The sequence below is a fragment of the Ambystoma mexicanum genome, chromosome 7q (genome assembly GCF_040938575.1).
Source record: "Ambystoma mexicanum isolate Mex_15411 chromosome 7q, UKY_AmexF1_1, whole genome shotgun sequence".
NCBI lineage: Eukaryota > Metazoa > Chordata > Amphibia > Caudata > Ambystomatidae > Ambystoma > Ambystoma mexicanum.
Window position 1 is genome coordinate 744636050 of NC_090941.1, and position 22535 is coordinate 744658584.

At 46.6% G+C, this 22535-nt stretch overlaps 1 protein-coding gene across 1 annotated transcript in view; it reads right to left on the reverse strand.

The window, feature by feature from the left end:
- The window catches only part of DDX10 (DEAD-box helicase 10), a 1554249-nt gene that overhangs the window by 1070063 nt on the left and 461651 nt on the right, over nt 1-22535 (reverse strand). Inside the window, exon 13 of the mRNA XM_069640199.1 lies at nt 5994-6426. Coding sequence (XP_069496300.1) covers nt 5994-6426 — 433 coding nt within the window. The remainder of the gene's footprint in view (nt 1-5993; nt 6427-22535) is intronic.

Consider the following 22535-nt stretch of genomic DNA (forward strand, 5'->3'; position numbering starts at 1 on the left):
AGTAACAATCCGGGTGTAGGGACAGCAGCTTCAAGCCCCCAGTGAACGGTAGGGTCGCTCAGGGCGTGGGATTCCAGACGTGCAGTGAGGGCCCAGTGGCTTCCCAGCGGGGGGAGAGGGCCGCTGGGCCACAAGACAAGAAGCCACGAGAGTCAGGGCCCCCCAGGCGGATCCAGACGCACCGACCGTGGGCCTCCAACAACGCCGCAGGGACGTCCCACCAGAGAGGGGCGACCCCGGAGTCACAAGGCAGGGAGGCAGGTATCCAGGCCCAACAGTCCACGAAGCCCCCCCCGCGCACCTCAGGAGGCCGCAGCGCTCAGGCAGCGAGGCGCGTGCAAGCTGGATTCCACAGGAGAAGAAAGGAGATCCCACGGCGATCCACTGGGGGGGGAGAGGCAGGCCAGGAACAGCGAGGATAAAAGCACAGATGTAGGGAGAGTTTGTGCGCCTTCCGCGGGGTCGCCACAGGAAAGAGGAGCGGCCAGCAAGGAGCGAGGTTCCCCAGCAGCACGTACCTGAGAGCCGCGCCGCTCCAGCAGCGCGGCGTGTGCTGTCGGGGGGAAGAGGGGGCCCTGGGTCTCCACCACGGGCTCCGGAGCCGCGATGTAGCGCAGGCAGGCAGCAGGTGCAGGCAGGGTGGACGCACCGCTGGGCCGACGTCCCTCCAGGGACCCGGGAGCAGCGACTCGGCAGGACCAGCGGCCTGGCTGGCGGGTCACGGTCCCAGGACTCCGACGACCCCGCCGCCAGGAAAGTCGAGGCGCGCCAGCTCCCACCGATGCCCGGTGGATGCGAGGAGGAGCGCGAGGAGGAGCGCAGCAGGCCCCCGGCGGGAACGACCACCCTCCGCCGGGGCTGGATTTCAGGCGCGGAGGAGCGCCGCAGGAAGGGGGATGGGCAGCGTGGAGTCGGGGATGCACTTCCCGGCTCCGATTCAAAGCGGGATCAGATCCCCAGGATCCCCGAAGCAGCGGGGGAAAAGTCGTGTGCTCCGCGCCCGGCTGTAATCCGTGGAAACCTCCTAAATCAGGATTTGGAGGTCCGCCCGCCTCGGAGCACACGTATCAGGCGGCCATCTTGCTCGGCGCCCAACAGCGCCCCCAACTCCCTAGAACTTTCTACCAAATTGACTACGGTCACCGAGGGCGTTCCAACCAGGAAAAAGGGCACTGAGGCCACACAAGTGGGAAAAGAGTGCGATATGAATAACCAAATACAATACAATACAATTGCTCCCTCTCCTATCATCTCCTCGTGGTGCCACTCTCCAACCACCTCAAGAGGGTTTCGCCGCCTCCTCCTAACTTCAGCCACCTCCTTCACTTTAACAATCCCATACTCAAGAGGTTTGAAGTTCTTCTCAATTTTTCCTGGCACCACATTCACTTACCACATACCTCTTAATACGTTTCACCTCCTTCTCCTCAATCTCACAAAACTCCTGTTTTTTACCATGGCCTTCTGTGTTGATCACTCCCTGCCCAAAAAACGCAGTGACCAGAAACTGACCTAAACCCTACACCTGTGTAGGTTGTCAGAATGTATGTATCCTGTTTTTTGTACTAGTATTCTCTGTCAATGTATTGTATTTCTCTGCAACTAAGCCTGCCACAAGTAAGAGCGCTGCGATGCCCTTGGGCTGCATGTGCACTATATGAATGTAAAAATAAATGAAGTTAGCCTCCTTTCTTCGGTCTTCAGATCCCCACAGCCTCGAAGGGCTCTGCTTTAGTGATTTTTCGTTCAACTCCTTCTGGTCACTTCTCCCCCCAGCGGCAAATGATCTATTCCTCATTCCCACAGCATTCTGGTGTAAGGCGATTCAGGTGTGGGACTTGGGATTGGCCCGTCCCCTCCCCACTCTGTACTTGCCTACCAGACTATCTAGGTGAAGGGAACACAGGTGTGTAGGATCAGTAGGGAAAACTTGAGATTCGTAGTTCCAAGGGTCGAGGCGGGTCTGCTGGAACCCAGCTTCAAGAACTGTGTCCATAATCTTAGAGTTGTCAATTCCATCCACTTCCTCTGTTCGATGGTATATGGATTGGATGGTGGGCACAGTTGAGTAGGAACCTTAGGCACAGTAGGAGGTGACATATAACTGAAGATGTTCCAAAAAAGCAAACTCATAGCTGGGGTGACAGTTTGCCTTTTCAAACAATGACTGTCCGACCTAGAGACAGGTTTGAGACCAAGGAGAAGGAATAGGATTCTGAAGAAGAATCTGGGTGTGACTGAGGGAGAGCCATCTGCCAGAGGCATGCCAGGCTCATGAAGTCAATACACCATAGAATAGGAGGTCAGTGAAAATGTGGCAATATCCACTATTTCTATACACCACTCCCACTCAAAGCCGAAACCCTGACCCTGGGGTTAGAGAAACCCAGTCATCCTTGCCGAGGATGTTTCTTGAAGCTACATTCTATAAGCAAGGCCCCACAAAAGAGGTAGCAAGTGCCTGCGGTTTTTTGTGATTCCTTGTTTTGCACAAATTACATTAAATGTTCTGGTTTATTTGTCAATGCCTAACTGTTGCCATAGCAATGACAATGTGCGTTCATGTGACTGATCACATGACTTTAACCAAAATTGTACAACAAGCATTTACGAGAAGTGAAATGTTCGGATTTAATATTCATTGCTTAATCAGTGTTTGGCTTTCACGCACGCATGAACAAACAAATAGTTAACCGACATATGATGTGTGCAATAATATGGAAAATCGTAGCACAACGCTGTTGAAGGTTGCCATAACAATGACAACGTGGGGTCAAGTAATGGATTACATGACTCCAATCAAATGGAGAAAAGTAGGGACACTGGTCTATACCGGCTCTTTGCTGGTAAAGTACCAGTGTTCCTTTGGATTGATGCTTGTATTCATTTCCATCTCTCTACGTTTGTTTTCAAGGTAAGCGAAATTTGTTTGCCTAAGCCTCCACAGGCTGACAGACTCGGAATAAAATAGTATTTAGTTGTGATCTATTAGTATCACGAACAGGGTTTAACAATACGTGTATTTGTTTTCAGCTATTCATGACATTAATGGGATCAACGCATCCATGCATAGATGTAGTTATCTATCACATGCTGCTGCGCAGGTAAACAGAAGCTGGCCACCTGTATTTCTAACTATGTTCAGCTCAAATATTCAGAGCACTCGTTTTAGACCCAATGTTCGTCTACACCAGTTTATTCTAGCATCCATATACCATGGTTATTCAAGGTGTTCAAGTTAAAGCCAAAAAGGATTTAGTCCAAGAATTTGGCAACCCAATGCAACACCCACTACTTTACAAACAGACCAGTTTTTATGGCAAAATCTCAAATTGGTTTATGCTAGTATTTTTTGGCATTCTAACTACCAAGTTTACTTAAGTTGTGACGAGCAAAAGCCGATAAAGGCACCAGTACAAGAATACGGCAAATTTATTGTAGCATGCACTATTTCTCAAATAGGACAGTTTTCATGGTACGATTTCAAATTAAATTTCAATTCACAAATTAAATGTAGATTAATAGTGCAAATCAGGTATACAAATTAAGAGACAATGTGTGAACTAAGTTAGTAGGAAAAGCCCATAATATGCTAATAGAACTGTTTTATTCAACCGGGAGTGAAGAATTAACTCTGCAATACAGTTACCACAATCAACAGTATTCTTTGGGAAACACTTTAGTTAAATCAGCATGATCAAACTGGGTGGGTTTATGGCCAAGCAAACAGACTATATAGGTAATTCCAAATGCATTCACATTACAAACTGCTCAGTGTAATGGTTATTTAGTACCATACGTTATACATATATTTTCTAAATTATATCATTCAATAATATTCCTTTGCGGCCAAATAAAGGGGAGCCTACACTGGATAATTTACTCGATCAAGGTCTTTGCCATTTAGGGAGGGATGCACAATGTTGCTTACGCAAAATTAACTCCCAAGTAATTGAGTTAGGGGACATAGTGCCTGATAGATGTGTGTCTAGAACTAATGGAAGTGGAGATAACAATATTCTAAACAGCTGTTTTGTTTGCCCTTCCTCTTTCCTCACAGGGATATCCAAATTCATATGAAGGGTTTTCACAGACATTTGGTCTCAAACAGTATTGCATGTAGCAAAAGTACTGATCTAAGTCAGCCCTGATGATGACGCAAAGGGTCGAAACACGCATCGGCATAAGTGATTGATGCAAAACATTGTATTTGCTTGTAAATTGAAGTGTTTAGAGCTTTTGTACGACAAACTGTGGATGGTATAGGCACAACAGGCAAAACAGTTGCCAAATATTGCGCATCTGTTGACCAAATTATCCGGTATAATGTGTTTGATGTAAAACATTGCCAAATAATCCCCCTATTGATTACATTTGTTTGACCTTTTTTGCTATTACAAGGGGCTACTCTGAGAAACAGAGATTTGCTGCATTGATCACATGTTACTAATACAACTCAGCACTGCTCACAGGCAAACATTTTTGTAGTATTAATTAATTGCACCATTTGTACCAGTAGAGTGTTGAGCGTGGCCGAGGAGAAAAACTGCTATTCCCACAAAAGAGGAGTCTGGAAATGAGCACCCAGCCAAGGCTTTTAAGTGGTAAGAGGCCTTGTGATTAATGAGCCAAGGAGGTTTACAAGACCAGTCCAGAGTTCTATCTGCTAAAGCCAAAGACAACCTAGCAGAGAGGGGCACTCACATTTACATTAGCCCTAGGTCAAAAGACCCAAGCTTGCTTTGAGTCAGGCATAATGTTTGTTATTCCGATGTGGAGGAAAAATGACACCACTGAATCAGTTAGGGAGCAACCAGATACAAATGGCTGTTTTGAATTAGAAGGTTTATCTCAAAGAGCAGGCCACTTTACCGCTACCTCAGGCCAAGGTGTCCCGTACTGGGCTTAGAGTAACTAAGTATCCCATAAGGGACCTCAAAGCAAGCACTGGTAGATGATCTAGCCAGTGAAGGTTTTCTGAACAGTTCAGCTGCGAGGTTCAATCTTAGACTGTAGACATTAGCATATAGTATAGCCCACATGCGCTCATAGCATGCACACCAAGATTACGCCACAAAGGTCTTGGTAGCTTTTGGCTCAGGAGTATGAACTAAAACTCTGGTATCCCCGCCCATTCATGGAACGGGCGGAGAACAAGTCACCAGGCTGATTTGTTTACCCAGTTCCACATTGCTCCACTGTAACTGTCAACTTTTCACTTTCGTTTTCATAACATAATCTCAAAAAAAGGGCCTTGAAGGTAAAAGTGCATGTAGATAGCATTTCAGGAGACACTCAGGAACCAAGAAGGTCCAGCCTAATGCACTGTAGCTACAGACCATGCGTACCCGTGTGTTAACAAAAATGCCCCCTAGAACTTCAGCATTGAAAACCCTGCTAATACAGCATAAGCAGTGAAGGGAAAACACAAGGTAACCCAGAAAAAATAGGTAAATTAAGTTGGAGGTGTACAGCTGATGCAGAGTTACCTTTTCTCATTCATGCAAGAAAAGAGCTTTGTGGTTGAAGCTGGGGCTCACTTGCGTGTAAAGAACCAGTGCGGACAATGTATTCTTTTTAACAGTTATTGCTCAGAGTAATCAGGTACCATCCCTGTTCCTGAGAAAAATATGCATTTATACAACAATCCTCTCACCACATCTCCCATTGGCAAGGGCAGAAAACAACTATTAAAAGGTTTGCACACAATATTAGACCAATATAGATTTACCCACTTATGGATGTTCGCAAAATGAATCTGGGGCCATATCCTAAAAGGATGGTAATGTATTGCATTTATTTTAAATACCTTCATTGATGTATTTGGAACACCAGTAACTAAAATATACGTAAATTATTCAGTAAAGGAGGATTGAGCCATCCAATTATAGACTTTTGTGATGTTTCTGATAGAATGTATGAAAATAAACCAACAACTCAACCAAATGAAAGTCACTGAGGTGTTCCCAACAAACCATTCAAGGGCCACTTACCAGCGTTTGAGGACCGCCAGATTCCAAACCAAAAACATCCCTGCGTTTGACTGTGAGGAGGTCAAGATCTCGGCTATCATCTTCATCCTCATCATCCAATAAATGAAAGGACACCGGCACTTTAGGAGTTGTATTAACCGTGAAACGTTCTATGGCCTCTTTGTCTGGGTCGCTCTCTAGCTCTTCACTCTCCTCATCACTGAACTGGCTTGTTACAGGCTCTGCTGATTGGGCGGCTTGTATTTGCTCTGTGGACTTGAAGCTTAATCGAGCTCTGAATTCTTCCATCTCATCATCACTGAATGAGGGGCTCTCTTTACCTTGTTTTGGCTTCTCATTTCCATCATCTTTCTCTGTCCCATTTACAGTTGAACGTTGGGTCTGGGCTTTCTGAAGAAATCTTACTCTGGGTGCGATTGCAAGACCCAAGGAACTGGAGGATATGAGATAGGAAGAAAATGTACCCATAATTAGTTTATTCACAATTAAAGAATTATAAAAAAAACAAAGTTCTTTGGTAAAACTCAAGATAATTACTGTAGTCTTAGTCATAAGCAGAACCAGCTTTCTGGGAAGTTTACTGGTTTGCACATAAAAAATAGGCATATCTTCACAAGACATTCTAACCAGCTTGACTAGGCATTTGCCCCCAGGCCACTTTTGTAAATCCATTAATTCCTATAACATGTTCACTTATTTTGTCTCTTTAAAAAGGTTTACTTAGATTATATTTTGCAACAGGGAAGGGGCATACACCAACGCCCACATATCTCCTTGCGGACCTGGGGTAAGGGGAGTATACCTTATTAAGTTATGTGTTTTTTTGGGGAGGGGGAGGCGTGGCTACAGAGCCATAGGATAAGCTGTAATTCCGTGGGCTCCTGTTGATCCTTTAAGATCCTGAGGAAAATATGCCGTGTACAAGATGCGCGGATGGATACAACTGCATGAGCAAGCGTATAAAGATACTGGGAACAGTGGGTTCATAAATCAGCAGTGATTAAATGCACGGACCAGAGACTGGAAGCAGAAGAAGCAGAGGAGCGGTCTGACTACAATAAAACTAGATGGCGGGCGGACGGCAACAAAGAGAACAAAGGATCGATCTGTGAAGCTGCAGCAGTGCCGGGACAGGTTCTGACTGCAGCGGTAGAAACAGAAGAGATTGGATTGTGGTGGAAAAAGCACATACAGCTGCTGGAACAGGGTAAACTGGATTGCCAATGCAATACGGACGATACGGATCGCCGGACATAAATGAGGAGCAGACAACAGATGCTGGCGCACAGAAGTAATGAGAACGCCTGTTCCAGGGCCTGAGCATGGGCATGATGCACCCTGTGAACACAGTAATACAGGAGTAGGACCCGCAGCCCTACAGCAGTGCCGGGACACAGAGAAGGCTATGGACAAGAGAGCTGGAGGCACACCAGCACTCGTAGCAGACGAGGGATACAAAGTGGCAGGGTGCTAAGTAGCGAGTATAGGACCACGCATTGCGTGGGGAAAGCAGCCAGCACTTATAATAGACAAAAAGGTGGATACTTTGTTGCGCAAGCCCAGCGAAGCAGAGACCAGAGCCAGGCTTCTGAAAATGTGTAATTGACACGACCCACAGCAAAAGACGGATCCTCCCTTTTTCGCGGGAGGCAGTTTAAGAGTACAACACTGTGCACGCTTGCTGCAAGGGAGAGACAGGCAAGGGATTTGGTGAGACTAAAGCATGCCAATCCCAGATGACTAAAACCCAGCTATGAACTCCGCTTGAAAAGGGCGTCAGGCTGGATACAGCACGTACAGCGGTGGTGGTACAAGAAAGAGGCTGGAAGAGCACTAGCAATTAGGAGAGGCCCCAACAACTGTGATCTGCACACCCAGGCAACACAAGAGGAAGAAGCGCGGTGACTCTGCAAGCATAAACAACGTAAGTGCAGCGCTTGAGGAGAAGCGCTGGTGCAGCCCACTAATACACTTCCACTCATAAGCACATATGAGACTGGAGACCTGTGGCAAAACCCAAACTGCAGCGGCAATCTGCTATTGAAGGTACCGATTGAGCACCCCATACAACCAAAATTGCACCATTGTGCAGACTGTGAGAAGTCCAGATGCCAAAGGATAGGAAAGGACTTTCCGCTCTGGCTAAGTCATAGGCCTTGGTGGCCCCTCCGCCACACTAACCCTGGGGACGCAATCTACAGGAGGCAATAAGGCTCATTGAAAACGTGGGAGGACATAACCCACCCGAAGCCATAGCTCAGTGAACTCTGGCCCACCTCGAGATAACAGGCCGGGCCTGGAGTGACCCACTGCTGATACGGCAGAACAGAGGAATAGGATTGTCACACCAAGAACGAGTAGCCTCGGACACTTGAGCCAGATCATGAGATGACGGGAGATTGGTTAAGGCCAGAAGCAAACAATCCACGATGGACGCATTTGCTAAGACAAAGCAGTCTTCAGCGGTGTCGACACACACTGGCGCAAATGCACCCACGGAAAGTCCCTTAGGGATTGACAATCACCAGATACTAACGGCCATAACGGAACTAAGAGACTCATGGGGAATAGCAATGGCGGACCTGCGGACCTCCTTGGAGGCTAAAATAGACGCAGTGGGGATAGAAGTCAACCTGCTGCGACAGGATGTCAGGCCACTGGCAGACAGAACGAGTAACTTGGAGAGTGCGGTCAAGAGCAACACAACCACCAGCACTGATAATGCAAAGGAGGTCCACATACTAAAGCAGCAAGTGGCCAACCTGGAGAACCGTGCAGAGGAAGCCGAAGGGAGAGCGAGACGGAATAACATTCGTATGCTTGGCCTGCCGGAGCGAGAGGAAGGCCAGGACACTACGGATTATGTGGAGAACATGATCCTGCAGGAAATAGGGGCCGATAAACTCTCTCAAGGATTCACAGTGGAGCGAGAGCACAGAGCCCTCATGAGAAAACCAAAGCCTGGAGCCCCTCTTCGCGCAATAATAGCCAAGATACTGAACTATAAAGATCGCGAAAAGATTCTGGAGTACTTTAGAAAAGGAGGAACGATCGAGAGAGCTTCGACTAAGATCACGGCATATCCAGATTATACCATGCAGGTCCAGCGGCAAAGGTATAGCTACGTGGCGGTGAAGAGAAGACTGCGCATGGCCGGCATCAAGTATATGCTTCTGTACCCTGCAAGGTTGAAAGTGCTGCATAAAGGTAGAATGTTCTTCTTTGACACTCCGGAGGATGCTACTACATGGTTAGACCTACAGGGCTGCCCGTAACAAGAAGCGGAACGTGTCCAGGAGGAGCAAGATAAGTGACTGAGACGCTATATGTACACTGGTGTATCGCATTGGAGGGTATCCCGGTAGAGACTGGATGGGTTATAATAGACATGTAGGGATGGGAGGCGTCGTAGCCAGATTGTGATATCCTTGATTCAGGTGATATAGAACGGACTGGAATATAGAGCAATACATGAGTAAACTGATAGTAGTACATGGTTGAATTGAAGCAAATAGGAGTGGCAGTACACAGCCTCCTTACCGCCCAAGTAATAGTAGAAGTAGTAGGATAACCATTTGGGCAACCTCTCCCTGCTGGGCTTCGAGTACAGGCTATTGCCAGAAAGAGCTAGATGCGGGGGTGCCTGAGATCCAGGGATGGAGCTGGGCAACAGTTGTGGGGGGGGGGCAAAGTTGGGGAAGGGAAGGGAGGTGGGAGGGGAAGGGGTAGCGGTGTTTGGATTGTTTGTAGTTGTCGGAAGTTTGAATTGGGGAATGAGCCTAGACAAATTGAAACAGAAGTGGGATCTGGACTGCACCGGTGGGAGGGGAAAGGGGACTCTAAGGGGCCATGGGGGATCTTAAAATAATCATGTGGAATGTCAGGGGACTTAACAGTTATCTAAAAAGAAATAAGGTCATGTTGTACCTGCGAAGGCAAAAGATAGACATTGCACTGTTGCAAGAGACACATCTGACACGGGAAAAGATGGAGATGGTTGTAAAGAAATGGAAAGGGGTTGTGGTGGGCTCGACATACTCTGCTTACGCTAGAGGAGTACTCATTTGGGTTACGCCGCATGTCCCGTTTCAACTAATACAAGAAGTGGCGGAAAACGATGGGAGAATGGTTATACTGAGGGGATTAGTGGAGAATAAGGAGATAAGCATAGTGAATACATATGCCCCCAACCAGAGCACGGCAGCGTATTTCAGAGCTCTGTGCACCAACCTTAGTATGTGTATGGGTAGTGCGGTGATCTGGGGGGGGATTTTAACTGTGTATTTAACCCCAGGGTAGATAGATCAGATGGCAAAATGGATAGACCCACCCCAGCGGCTAAAGCACTGCAGACACTGCTAGACGACTTTGGTCTGGCAGATGTGTGGAGAACGAAATACCCCTGAGAAAGGCAATATTCGCACTACTCCGCCCCGCAGCAACTACATACAAGGCTGGACTATATCTTCTCCACGCCGGAAGTAATAACAAATTACTCAGGCAGAATATAAAGCGAGGGTCCTCTCAGACCACTCGCCCCTAGTCCTCGGGTGGCAATATTGCCCCCCTAGAGCACGGATTCCGACATGGCGCCTCCGAGCAGAGGCGCTCAAGGACCCTGTTTTTAGGGAGGACATAAGGGAGGAGATCATAAACTATTTCGAGACGAATACGGGTAGCGTTGACTCTGCCAGTACATTATGGGAAGCTTTCAAGGTAGTGATGCGAGGGGTGGCCATAGCAAAAACAAAAGGCCTGCAGGGTGGAGTTTTGGCTGACCTACAAAGAACAGAAATGTAGCTAGAAAAGGCATTAAAAGGAAGGAAGTGTAGACATGGAGCTGGTACTTAAGCTACAGCAGAAATGTGCGGAACAATGGGAAAGACTGTGCAACCTCAACTACAAAAAATATATAGAGAGACAGCATGCGGGAGGAGATAAAACAGGACGGCTTTTGGCATGGTTATACAAGAGCGAAACTCCCAGACCCACGATCAGAACAATAATGAGAGGAGATGGTAGTGTAGTGGACACCCAAGAGGGAGTTAATCAGGAGTTTGCGGAGTATTATAGGATGCTATATGGGGACGAAGAGGGAAGAAGCTATGGGGGGATAATGGAACCAATGGAAGATATCGGACTGCCTATGATAAGTATTGAGGAAAGAGGAGCTGGATGCGCCGATTACTCTGGATGAGTTAGAAGAAGTGGTGAGGCAGCTGCCTACTAGTAAGACTCCGGGGGCGGATGGGTTCCCAAGTGAATTTTATAAAGTATATGGGGAGGAAGTGCTCCCCCCAATGTTAGAAATGCTAAATGAAGCGTTCGAGGTGGGACGGTTGCCGGAGTCACTTAGAGAGGCGATTATAATACCGCTTCCCAAACCCAACAAGCCTGGGCAAAGCTGTGGCTCATACAGACCTTTGTCAATGTTGAATCAAGACAGCAAGATACTGACAGCTGACAGCTATCTTGGCAAACAGATTGAGAAGAGTTATTGGCAAACTTATACACCCCGACCAGACGGGCTATGTCCCGAATAGGAATATAACTCATAACCATAGACGACTCCAACGGGTTGTTGAATGGGGAAGAAAGAATGAGGGAGAAATGGCGATTGTGTCCTTGGACGCGGTAAAGGCGTTTGATTCGGTCAAGTGGCCGTGGCTGCTGGCGGCCCTGGCGGGGTACGGAATGGGACCTGGATACATAAGGTGGGCGAAGATGATATATAGTGAACCGCTGGCTAGAGTTAGAACAGGATCAGTGATATCTAAGAGATGGCAACTCAGTAGAGGCACCAGACAGGGTTGCCCTTGGTCCCCAATGCTTTATATACTAGCCTTGGAGCCTTTAGCAATATACTTTAGACAACAATACGATACTATAGGTAACGAGGTGGGGGTGGGGGGGGGAACGACACTTGATCTCCTTATATGCGGATGATTTGTTGCTGTACCTGAGACACCCGGAGGAAAATCTCCAGTACATCCTAGAGGTGATGGAGAGATATGCGGGGCTGTCTGGGATAGCGGTAAATCCTCAAAAGTCTAGTATTTTCCCATTGGGCAGCGATAAGGGAACCCCTGTGAGACGGTTACCGGTGCTACAAATACCATGGGAAGTTAATACGTTTCGGTACCTTGGGATAGACGTGTACCATACGGTTGAGGAGGAACATAGGCACAATACCGAGGTGGCCATTGTGAAAATCGAGAAGAGTATGAAATTCTGGGTGAAGTTGCCCTTGGCAATGATGGGACGAAGTGCAATGCTGAAGATGGTGGTCCTGCCTAGGCTCCTGCATTATTTTGGGAATATCCCATACATGATACCTAAGAAGTTTTTTGCTAAATTGAACAGCATGTGTAGGGATTTTCTGTGGCATGGTACCCGGAATAGAGTAGCGCTATGGAAGCTGCAGAACTGTTATGAAAAAGGAGGAATAAAACTGCCTAATTATGAAGTTTATTATGTAGCGAGCCAGCTGCAATATGTTGCCAAATGGCTCTCAGATGAAGCGACCCCCGAATCCAGGTTGTTCGGACATGATTGCGCCCCATTTTATTTAAAAGAGATGATCTGGCTGTCCAAGACAGAAATGAAAGAGTGCCCTAGGTTGATGGTGCTTGGGTGGAAGATGTGGCCAGGGCATGCCGGATGATGGAGAACCTATTCCCATGCTCCCCGCAGATACCACTAGTTGTCCTGGTAGGGGAAGATAAACAGCTGAGGATGACAATCAGGAACCACTGAGAATTGGTGGGGCTGGTAACGTTAGGAGATATCTGGCGAGAGGGGACTATTACAGATTTTGAAGTGCTGGGGGAGGAAGCGGGGTTACACACGGGCCAGTATATCACACATCACAGAATGGTGCAGAGAATCAGGAAAACATGGCCCGAAACAGTTCTGGAAGACGAACCAGATGCTATCATAGATGCAATATATGATATATCGGAGGGGGGGCACGAGATCTCCAGACTGTACGAGATGGTAATGTCCAAGGCTGGGACGGGTCTAACACAATTGAGACTGGATTGGGAAGCGGAAGTAGGAGCCCCGATTGAGGATGGGATGTGGGAACGTGCCCTGGGGTATCACAAAAAGGTGTCAAGAAATGCGAGGCTGAAACAGATACAACTGTATATTACACACAGGGCATATATGGCACCTCATAGGATATCCAGGTTTGAAAATGCTGGAAGACAAGCATGCCCCAAATGTGACGAAGAAAAGGCAGACATGGTACACATGTTTTGGTCATGCCCAGTAATTGAGCGCTTCTGGGGTGAAGTGGCACAGAAACTAGTGGAAAAGGGGGTCAAGATCATCACAGACACAGCCTGGGCCTGCTTGCTGGGGGGCGGGGGTTCCCCAGATCGCAGAAACTTAAGCATGTTGGTAAATTAAAAGATCTATAATATGTGCTTGCAAAAAGAAGGATTGCCATGGGATGGAAGACATGTCACAGGCCACGGGTGGAGGTGTGGTAGAAAGAGTTGCAGAAATGGGCGGAGGCAGAAACCATGGTATGGCAAGAGGCAAGCAATGTAGGGGGTAGGGAGGAAGCGGGAACCCTGATGGCATGGAAATCATTAATTGCGGAATTGTTTGGAACAATACAAGACCTGACAGAAGCCACGGAAAGTGAGACCCCGCCATGTGCAGCAGATACAGAGGGTGTGGAATAATGAGGCTCATACAAGGGGGCAGGAGGGGGGGGAGCAGTGACCGGGATTAAGCAATGGACAATTGAACTGTTGATATATGCACTGCGTGTTTGGTTTGTATTTTTGTTTGGTTGAATAAAATCAATAAAAATCTTTAAAACATTTTTTTTTTAAAAGTTGTGTTTTGTACATAACAGGAAATTGTAGAAATTAGGCCTTTTCAACACTAGTGTTTACCATTGTACACCAAGATATAAAATACGTTTTCATGTTGGAGACAACCAAGAACCCCTTAAACATGCATGTACAACAAGTCACCAGCACCAAGAGTATCAATAATATTCAGCTCCACTATAAAAAACGAAACTTGGGCAAGATTGAGGTGAACATGTGATTGATCCTCTGTAGTGACAGATTTTGCAAAGGATCGATCACTCGCCAACAAATGTCTGTTCTTGGAAGAACCCGAAATTCCTGAGAAATGCTAATAAACAGCTAATGGTTGCACAGTCTGTCCTGCAACTCTCATAGAAATATTGGGAGACTGGTTATTTGGCGTTACTACAGCTATACTTCATGACACTCGCATCAGGATTTCAATAGTACACAAGCCTGGAGCATTTTTTCAAAGTTACTCATATGATAATTTTCTTCCAAGAAGACTCTCCTCTCCTTGAAACCACATAGAAGCATATATTATTCCAACCCAATATCATGGGGCAACCACGTGCACCCACCAATAGGACAACTTGTGGAACAAGCAAATGGAAACTACTGTGTTCACATTTACTGTCCTAGAACACTCTCCAAAATCTGACTATAAACAGAATGCCAGAGTCCCCAAAAGTTAGGTAGGTGCCGAGGTGTTTAGTAACTAAATAGGTTCCAAATAACTGCCTGAATAAAATCCTGCACCTGGACTGTATCTGACTTAATTTTGTTTACCCCCTTTGTAAATAGGGGTACATTTCAACACCTTCCACACTGACTGAACGGACTTCACTACTAACGAAACCATCTCCTCTCCCTGCACCAATATCTATCTTGGTGATTTGAACCCTGGTAGTTCCCAGACAACTCAATATTAAAATGTATCCTCACTCCGCTCACCCCCTATGACCTCACCCACCTCATCAGCACTACAGAAAAAGTTCAGCTGAAATAAAACATCAAAAAATATGGGTAGGGGGTAGAGGGGGAGGGAGGCATATAATGGGTAGGGTGGGGCACCACCTGCCAAAGGTCCACCTCCCCGACAGACAAATCAAACACATTAAAGTTACTACCTTACAGCATTACCACCACATTTGCCACCTCCCATCTCCACACACATCCCTCCATAATTTCCTCAACAACTACAACACTGTCATCACTCAAGCAACTGCCAAAATAGCCCCCCTCAAATCACAAAAAACCCTGCAACCACGACCATAAACCATGGTTCAACAGTTCCCTCCTCTCTGTCAAGCAGGAAGTCAGAGGCCTAAAAAGATCCTGTCAATAGAATCCTTGCCCAGCAACCTGGACACACATCAAACACTACCACAACAAATGCAAAAAAGGATATGTGCAATGCCAAAGCAACCCACTAATTCACTCCAATCTGCCATCAATCTTGCACAGAAACCTTTCAACATCATCAAGTAATTGTCCAAACCACCACCCACACCTTCCACACCCACATCAGTATGCAACCGCCTCTAGCACTTCAACTCTGAAATACACATCCGTCAAGTCCTCCCCTTTACTGGCCCACACTCACTCCGAATCATTCTAACATATAGAATAATTACCAACCCATCGATAGACACACCCTCATCACACTCATAGTAAAAACTAACAAGTACTCCCTAACTGGGCCGAGGGAGGGGGGGACTGCTACTCTGATGCACAAACCACTAGACATAATTACTAAATTAATTGGGTTTTGTATCCATTCAATCGAATGTCCTTGCTGCAAGGATGACTCAGGGTCCCCTCATGAGCCTAACGCGCTTTATAAAGTCAACAATTGTCTTGGTTTATCCTCTGCGCATGGGCAGATCTTCTGTTCTTTCTAAATAAACAATCACTGTTAATTAACAGGCTTAATCTTTTCTGATTTTCTATTGGCGATTGGTAAACACCCAACACGTGTTTCGACCTTTAAGAACACAGGTCTTCCTCAGGGCCAATATATCAATATTAAACTATCAAAGCTAATCGCAACAGGAGAATTAATATCCCCAGAAATGTGGCAACCAACTATCAAACTGGAAACTACCTGAGATAAAGGCAGAGAAAAGAGTAACAGAAGGGTCTAGATTACCAAGAAAAAACACCCAATAGGGACAACGAAAACTGAGTGACGCCCTTTTGCTCACTTGGAAATATTAATGCCAGGGAAACAAATCCAACGAGGGACAGCCTAGACAACCTGGTAGAGAAAACAACAATGTCCTAAGACTGTTAAAAAATGTCATCATTAAAAGTGTCTATGATCAACCTAAAGGCACTCCCCCCGGTGTCACTTACTAAAGAAGGCCTAATGTCATGCATGGAAGATCTACAGAAAAATGTATCCAAGGAAATCCAATCGCTAAAAGAGGAAATGAATAAATTCAAGTAAAGTGTTCATGCCCTCACAGCGGAAGATTCAAAGCAAATGAAGATGTGAACAGAATGCTGAAGATATAGTGTGTGTGATGCCCCTACAGACACTAATTGCCCAGCTACTGGCTACATGCAAAGAACTAGAAAAAACCTTCTCGGAGGTGCAACATCAAATTGAAAGCGATGAAGGGGCTTGGAAGAACCAGGCATCCAAGACTTTGTTGACTTTGTGATTTGATCCTCCTGAAAGAACATGGATTAGATTTAACCATAGATAGAGCCCACAGAGTTTACCCCCAAACCGAGGGGGAATGGTGCCAGACTCCACAATGTCCTCATGAAACTTCACTCATCCACAACTAAAGAGTAAATCTTAACCACTGCAAAAAACAGACGGAATGGAGAATTCAAGATACAAGGTTCTTTTCTTTCAGGATGTGGCCGCCCTCACCATTATTTAGAGGACATACTGCTGCATAATGTAACACTTACAGAAGAAGACAATGTAACAGATGGGCATATTCATGTGGACTGGCCTTCTACTTGGATGGGATTCAGCAAAGGATCGTGTCAGTAGCAGATGGCCTGAACACACTACACATGAACCGGGGAGATCAGGAAAAAGTAAACCAAGGAAAAAGGGAGGAAAGATGGAAGAAGAGATTGTCTGATGTCACAAGAAAGATAGAACTGACTCAGAATGCAGGTTGAAAGGTGTCCCGAGTACGATCTGTGGAACATTCATACTTGTTACTACCATGGATGCAAGTATTGCATTTCAGATGTCTTTGAGAGAACCGGGGGCACAATCTTAAGAAATGATTTATTGGCAATCTACATTGGCAGGAGAGTGAGAGGGGGCAAGTGCGAAACCTACCAAGTTGGGGGGAAGACTCTGCTTGTACTAAGAGGAGAATATATGGGAGGGAAAGGACCACAAAGAGAGCTATGCTGTTTCTGTTATATAGATTGGTATTTTCGCATGCAATTGGGAGTGCGCAAAAGAAAATCCACAGTGGATGTTCGCTTGGCCATACTATTCAAATGCATGACAAAGAATATTGGGGGGGAATCTCCCCCAATAACAGGGCTTGGTTATTCAATTTGCTAAAGACCAATGGCATATACATTACTTTTATACATGTGGAAAGTAGATGAGCATAGATAAGACATAATATTCCTCGATATTCTTCAGGCTCCTAACCAAGTGAAAAATATGGGAGTGTCAATTTTGATGCGCAAGGGGGCACCCTTCCTGGTCGAAGCTGTAACTGAAGACATGTGAGGCAGATATCCTTTGGTAAAGGGATGGCTTCAGGAGAGAGGACTGTAGTAGTCTCAACCTATTCCCCAAATATTGGAAACGTGCCATTCTTAACTGACTTTCTAGAAATACTTCAAAGAGAAGCCGAATCTGAGGTGATAATGAGAGGGGATCTCAATATACTGTATGTAGATAAATACCACTCGATGGGGTGCAGGTGGGTGTTTCCAAGGGAAACATAGCCCCTACCTCAACTCCTACACAAACCTCGCAATATGGGTTTGAGGGACCTGTGGAGATCGCACTTCCTAGAAAAGAGGGAGTACATGTTTTTTTCACATAGACATAGGACATTCACAAAAATCGACTATTTTCTGTTCCACTCTACAATGATCGCCAGCACCACCAACATACGCAACACTCCATAGCCGGCTCTCGGAGCACAGCTCACTTAGTTTTGTATACAAAGTAAATCTGCAGAGTAAAACATGGAAAATGCTGCAGTATATCTTGAGAGAAATTTGCTGTTCAAGAAATTAAGGAACATGTATGAGAATGTTTCCAACATTCTCCTGACCTTCTCCAGGACTCTGTCTCACCCCTTAGACACAACTGCCTTCTCTTCAAGCTTTCCATCCTCCTCCAACAGCACTCCCACATCCTCCATCAGAATTCCCACCTTGACCTTGAGCTCCACAACCTCATCCAATAACTTTCCCACCTGCTCTTTAACTATCCCAACCTCCTTCAAGAATTATCCCCACCCGACTCATCCAGAGATGTCAATCCTTTCCTCCTTCTAACCTTCCACAACTTAATCTCAACCTCTTTCTTCACGTATATGATACCATCTCTCTAGCATTCTCTGCTCCTCCAAGCCTCTTTTTTGCTCCTTTCTGCCAACTCTCTCCACACGTTGCCTGTCTTGCTCTCCAAAAACCCACACACTGACTGGCTGGCCTCTCAGCTAGGCTGGCTCTCAAAATAATGGATTTCAGTTGGGGGTTGTGGGTAAATCTCCATAGTGGCTACAGCCGCTTCCTTCCTGCAATGCCCCTGGTGATGAGACTAATGAGATAGAGGCTATAAGAGGTGAGGTGACCATCTTGGTTTTCACTAGTTTACCCGGCTTCCCTTAGTCTGCCTGCAGCTCTCACTCCCCCAACTATTGCTGGCTGTCTTTTTCACCCGAAGGTGGTTTTGACCATTCCCATTTTCAACAGTTCAGTCCTAATATGATATGCTTATTTGGAGAAAGAGGTGAGTTGGAATTATCAAGATCCCCTCCTTGATTTTAAGGAGGTGAAGCAGTGAACTTTCTCTCCACTTGTGAGCAAAGTGGGTGGGTTCCCCTCTATCATCTTCACTGTGAAAGCACCCCTGTGAGTTGGTCCGTTCCGACGTAGCCCTTCATTTTCCTGTATCCACAAGTGTGGATTCATGGGTGAGTCTGGGGTTTTCTTTAGCTAACCAGGGGGATTATGGGAGATGTAGTCCTCTCTTACCTGCTCAATGGAAAAACCGTGGGTGGCCCAGGTTGGGGGAAGTATTCCCTGGTGTTCTGTTGGCTTGGTTGGGTGTTCCCATGGTGGTCTCTGTTATCCCTAGTTGCCCTACCTGGATCCACTACAGGTTTGGACTTTGACCCTGTGGTAATCCTGAGAGTGGCAATGTTCCCTTCTAGTCTTCCCCCAATGGCCTGGCTATTTGAGGGTGCGGGTTCTCTTAGATGGAGTGGTTGCTATAGGTTGACTCATCTGACTGTTACCAGTGAGGAGGATGTGCTGGTGAGGTGACCAGGCAGTGGATCTTCCACTGACTGGTTAGAAAAATATCTGTATGAACAACTCAAAAACTTTGTCAACCTTTGCCTGTCTGAAGCTCTGGTTCCCAAAACACTGTAAATACGTACTTAGCAACTTAAGTGATCATTAAGTATTTCTCAACAACCAATGACACTCCATTTTGAGGCAATAAAGCTGCTCCAGGGGAGCTATCCGGCTTGGTAATGGCCTGTCTTCCATGAAGGCCTTACTGGTGGAGGTGGTCAAATAACAGGCAGGACAGCCCCCACCAGGAAGGGCATTATCGCCATTAGCACCCGAAGGTTGTTGTCCATGGGCAATTGTTTTTAAAGCAAATGTGCACTGGCCATGCCAAATTACCTTTAAAAAAAAAATGGCAGGTGGCAGAAGCATGAGGGGGAACACAGACGGGAAGTGGGGAATGGAACTAGAGGTCAGGAGAGAGAGTCAAGGGTGCCGGGAAGAGGCACAGGGTGGGTGTTTGGGGTATGGGGACAGTAGGAACAGATGGGGTAGGGAGGGGAATGCTGGAACCAGGAGCAAGAGCAAAGTAAAGATGGCAGCTTCGGGAGAGGCACAGGAGAAAAGTATGGAATGCAGGCTTATCCTGGTAGATAGACCACATCTCTAGCCTGCGGATTGGCTGGCACATCCTACCCCTGGGGCTACCGGATGACAGGATGACATCCACCTCATATATAGACCCCCAGGCCCTCCTGGGACCTTTGAAGAAGACATCACGTCCCTCATCACCGAAAATTCCAAACCTTCAGCACAAATCATGATCCTCGGAGACTTCAATCTCGGCTACCAAGACCCGAACGATGCACATGCCGCATCCCTAGCCAATGTCTTAACCGATCATGGTCTTACTCAACTCATTGTGCTCCCTACCCACCAAAAAGGCAGAACCCTTGATTGGGTAGTAACTCACAATTGCAACACAACCTGCAAAGACCCCTACCCCTGGCATGGACCGATCACCACATGATCCCTCTTGAGGTCAACACCAATCAGGCACTGCCCGATAAGCACCCCATGGCACCAGCATGTCCCACCAGGAATAAACGCAACATTACTGCTGAAGCCCTACTACCACTGGTTTTACCTACCCTCAATGCTCTCCCAGCCAACACTGACTTAAACCTGCTGATCGACACCTTCAATGATTCCATGGCTAGAGCAATGGACACCGTTGCCCCCTTAAAAATACGCAAAGTTAAACCCAAAGCTCATCTGAACTCGTGGTAGACCCCTGAGCTCAAATTACTCAGGAAAGAGAAAGCTAAGGCTCATCTCACCTGGAAGACTAACCCCACCGCGGAAAACAAAACCAACCTCACTAACTTATCCTCACTTTACAAAAGCGAGATAATCCAGACCAAAAAAGATACATATAACACCAGGATCACTCAGGCAGGATCCTCCACTAAAGAATTATTTAAAATTCTGAAGGAACTAGAAAACCCTACTTCACCTCCAGAAACCTGCCTGAAAGACAAATCCTGGTGCACCAACATCCAGTTCGCCCTCAACAATAAAATTCTAGGACTCCAAACTAAAATTGAAGACAAACAGCAACAACTCTTCATCAATAAGGCCACCAACCTTAGCCTACCCACACCTAACACTAGCACAGGCTTCTCATTTAAGAAAGTCACCATCCCGGAAGTTCAAAAAATCATCACCTCCCTGAAACCCTCTAACTGTAAAGGAGACAGCTGCCCGGCACAGATCATAAAAGATGCAGCCAGAGAGCTCTCCCCCTTCATTACCAAACTCATCAACCTATCCTTCACCAATAACTCTATCCCCAGCAACTTAAAACAATCATGGGTTCTCCCACTCCTGAAAAAACAATCCCTCGACCCGGCAATACCCACCAACTACAGGCATATCACCACAGTCCCCTTCCTACTGAAAATTCTGGACAGAGTTGCCTACATCCAAATTCAGGAATACCTGGAATCCAACCAACTGCTAGGAATACGTCAATCTGGCTTCAGACCTCAACACGGAACTGAACCGCCCTTGTTGATCTCAAAAGCCAGATTGATGGAATTAAAGACAAAGGCAATGCAGCACTCCTACTAGACCTCTCAGCGGCCTTTGACCTGGTCAGCCATGAAGTCCTCTGTAATCACCTTGCCACTGCAGCCCACTTCTCTGCCATCACATGGATACAATCCTTCCTGGCAAACAGAACCATGCAAGTCTTTTCCACTACAGCCGCAGCAGGCCCCATCCCCATTACATGCGGGGTCCCACAAGGATCCTGTGTATCCCCCACTTTGTACAACATATTTACAAAGCCTCTATTTGACCAACTGGACCGTCTGGGTGTCACCTACACAAACTACGCTGATGACACCCAGATACTCCTCACCATCTCTGGTAACTACCAAGAAGACTCTGCCCGGATCAACAAAATATTCTCCATCATTCAGGCATGGATGGCCTCCTATGGTCTCTGCCTGAATGACGAGAAGACAGAGCTCCTAATCGTCGGCTCCCCCAACACTAACTAAACTTGACCCTAGCTATAACAACATCACCAACGATGGCCATGCCATCCCCATAGCCAAAAGCGTAAAAACCCTTGGTTTCTATCTAGATGCCAACACCAACCTTAGCAAACACACCAATATGACCGCCTCAGCCGCTGCCTATACCGGCAAGCTCATCAGGGCCAGCAGACCGTTCCTATCTCCCAACAGCTGCCTCACCCTTGCCAGGGCCCTAATACAATCCAAACTGGATTACTGTAACAGCCTGTACCTAGGTGCTAATCAATCCGTACTCAACAAGCTGCAGGTAATACAAAATAACGCCTTGCACGCAGCCCTCAACATTCCCAGACAAGAGCATATCTCCGCTACTAGGAAAGCCTTCAAATGGCTATCCATACGCCAAAAATTGATCTAAAAGCCATATGCCTCACGTACAAATCCCTCAATCACCTAGCACCACCATATTTAGCTAATAAATTCACCCTGAAACCTGCCACCAGATCCACCAGATCCTCCAACACTCTTTGCTTATCAGTGCCCAGGTTCCACCTAAAAAGAGCTGGAGGGGTAAGCTTCACAGTGCTTGCCCCCCAACTCTGGAACTCCCTACCGCTTAACATCAAAACTGTCGAATCCTTCCAGATCTTTAGGAAACAGGTCAACAGCTGGCTTCTAAACAAAGAAAACGCCATTAACAC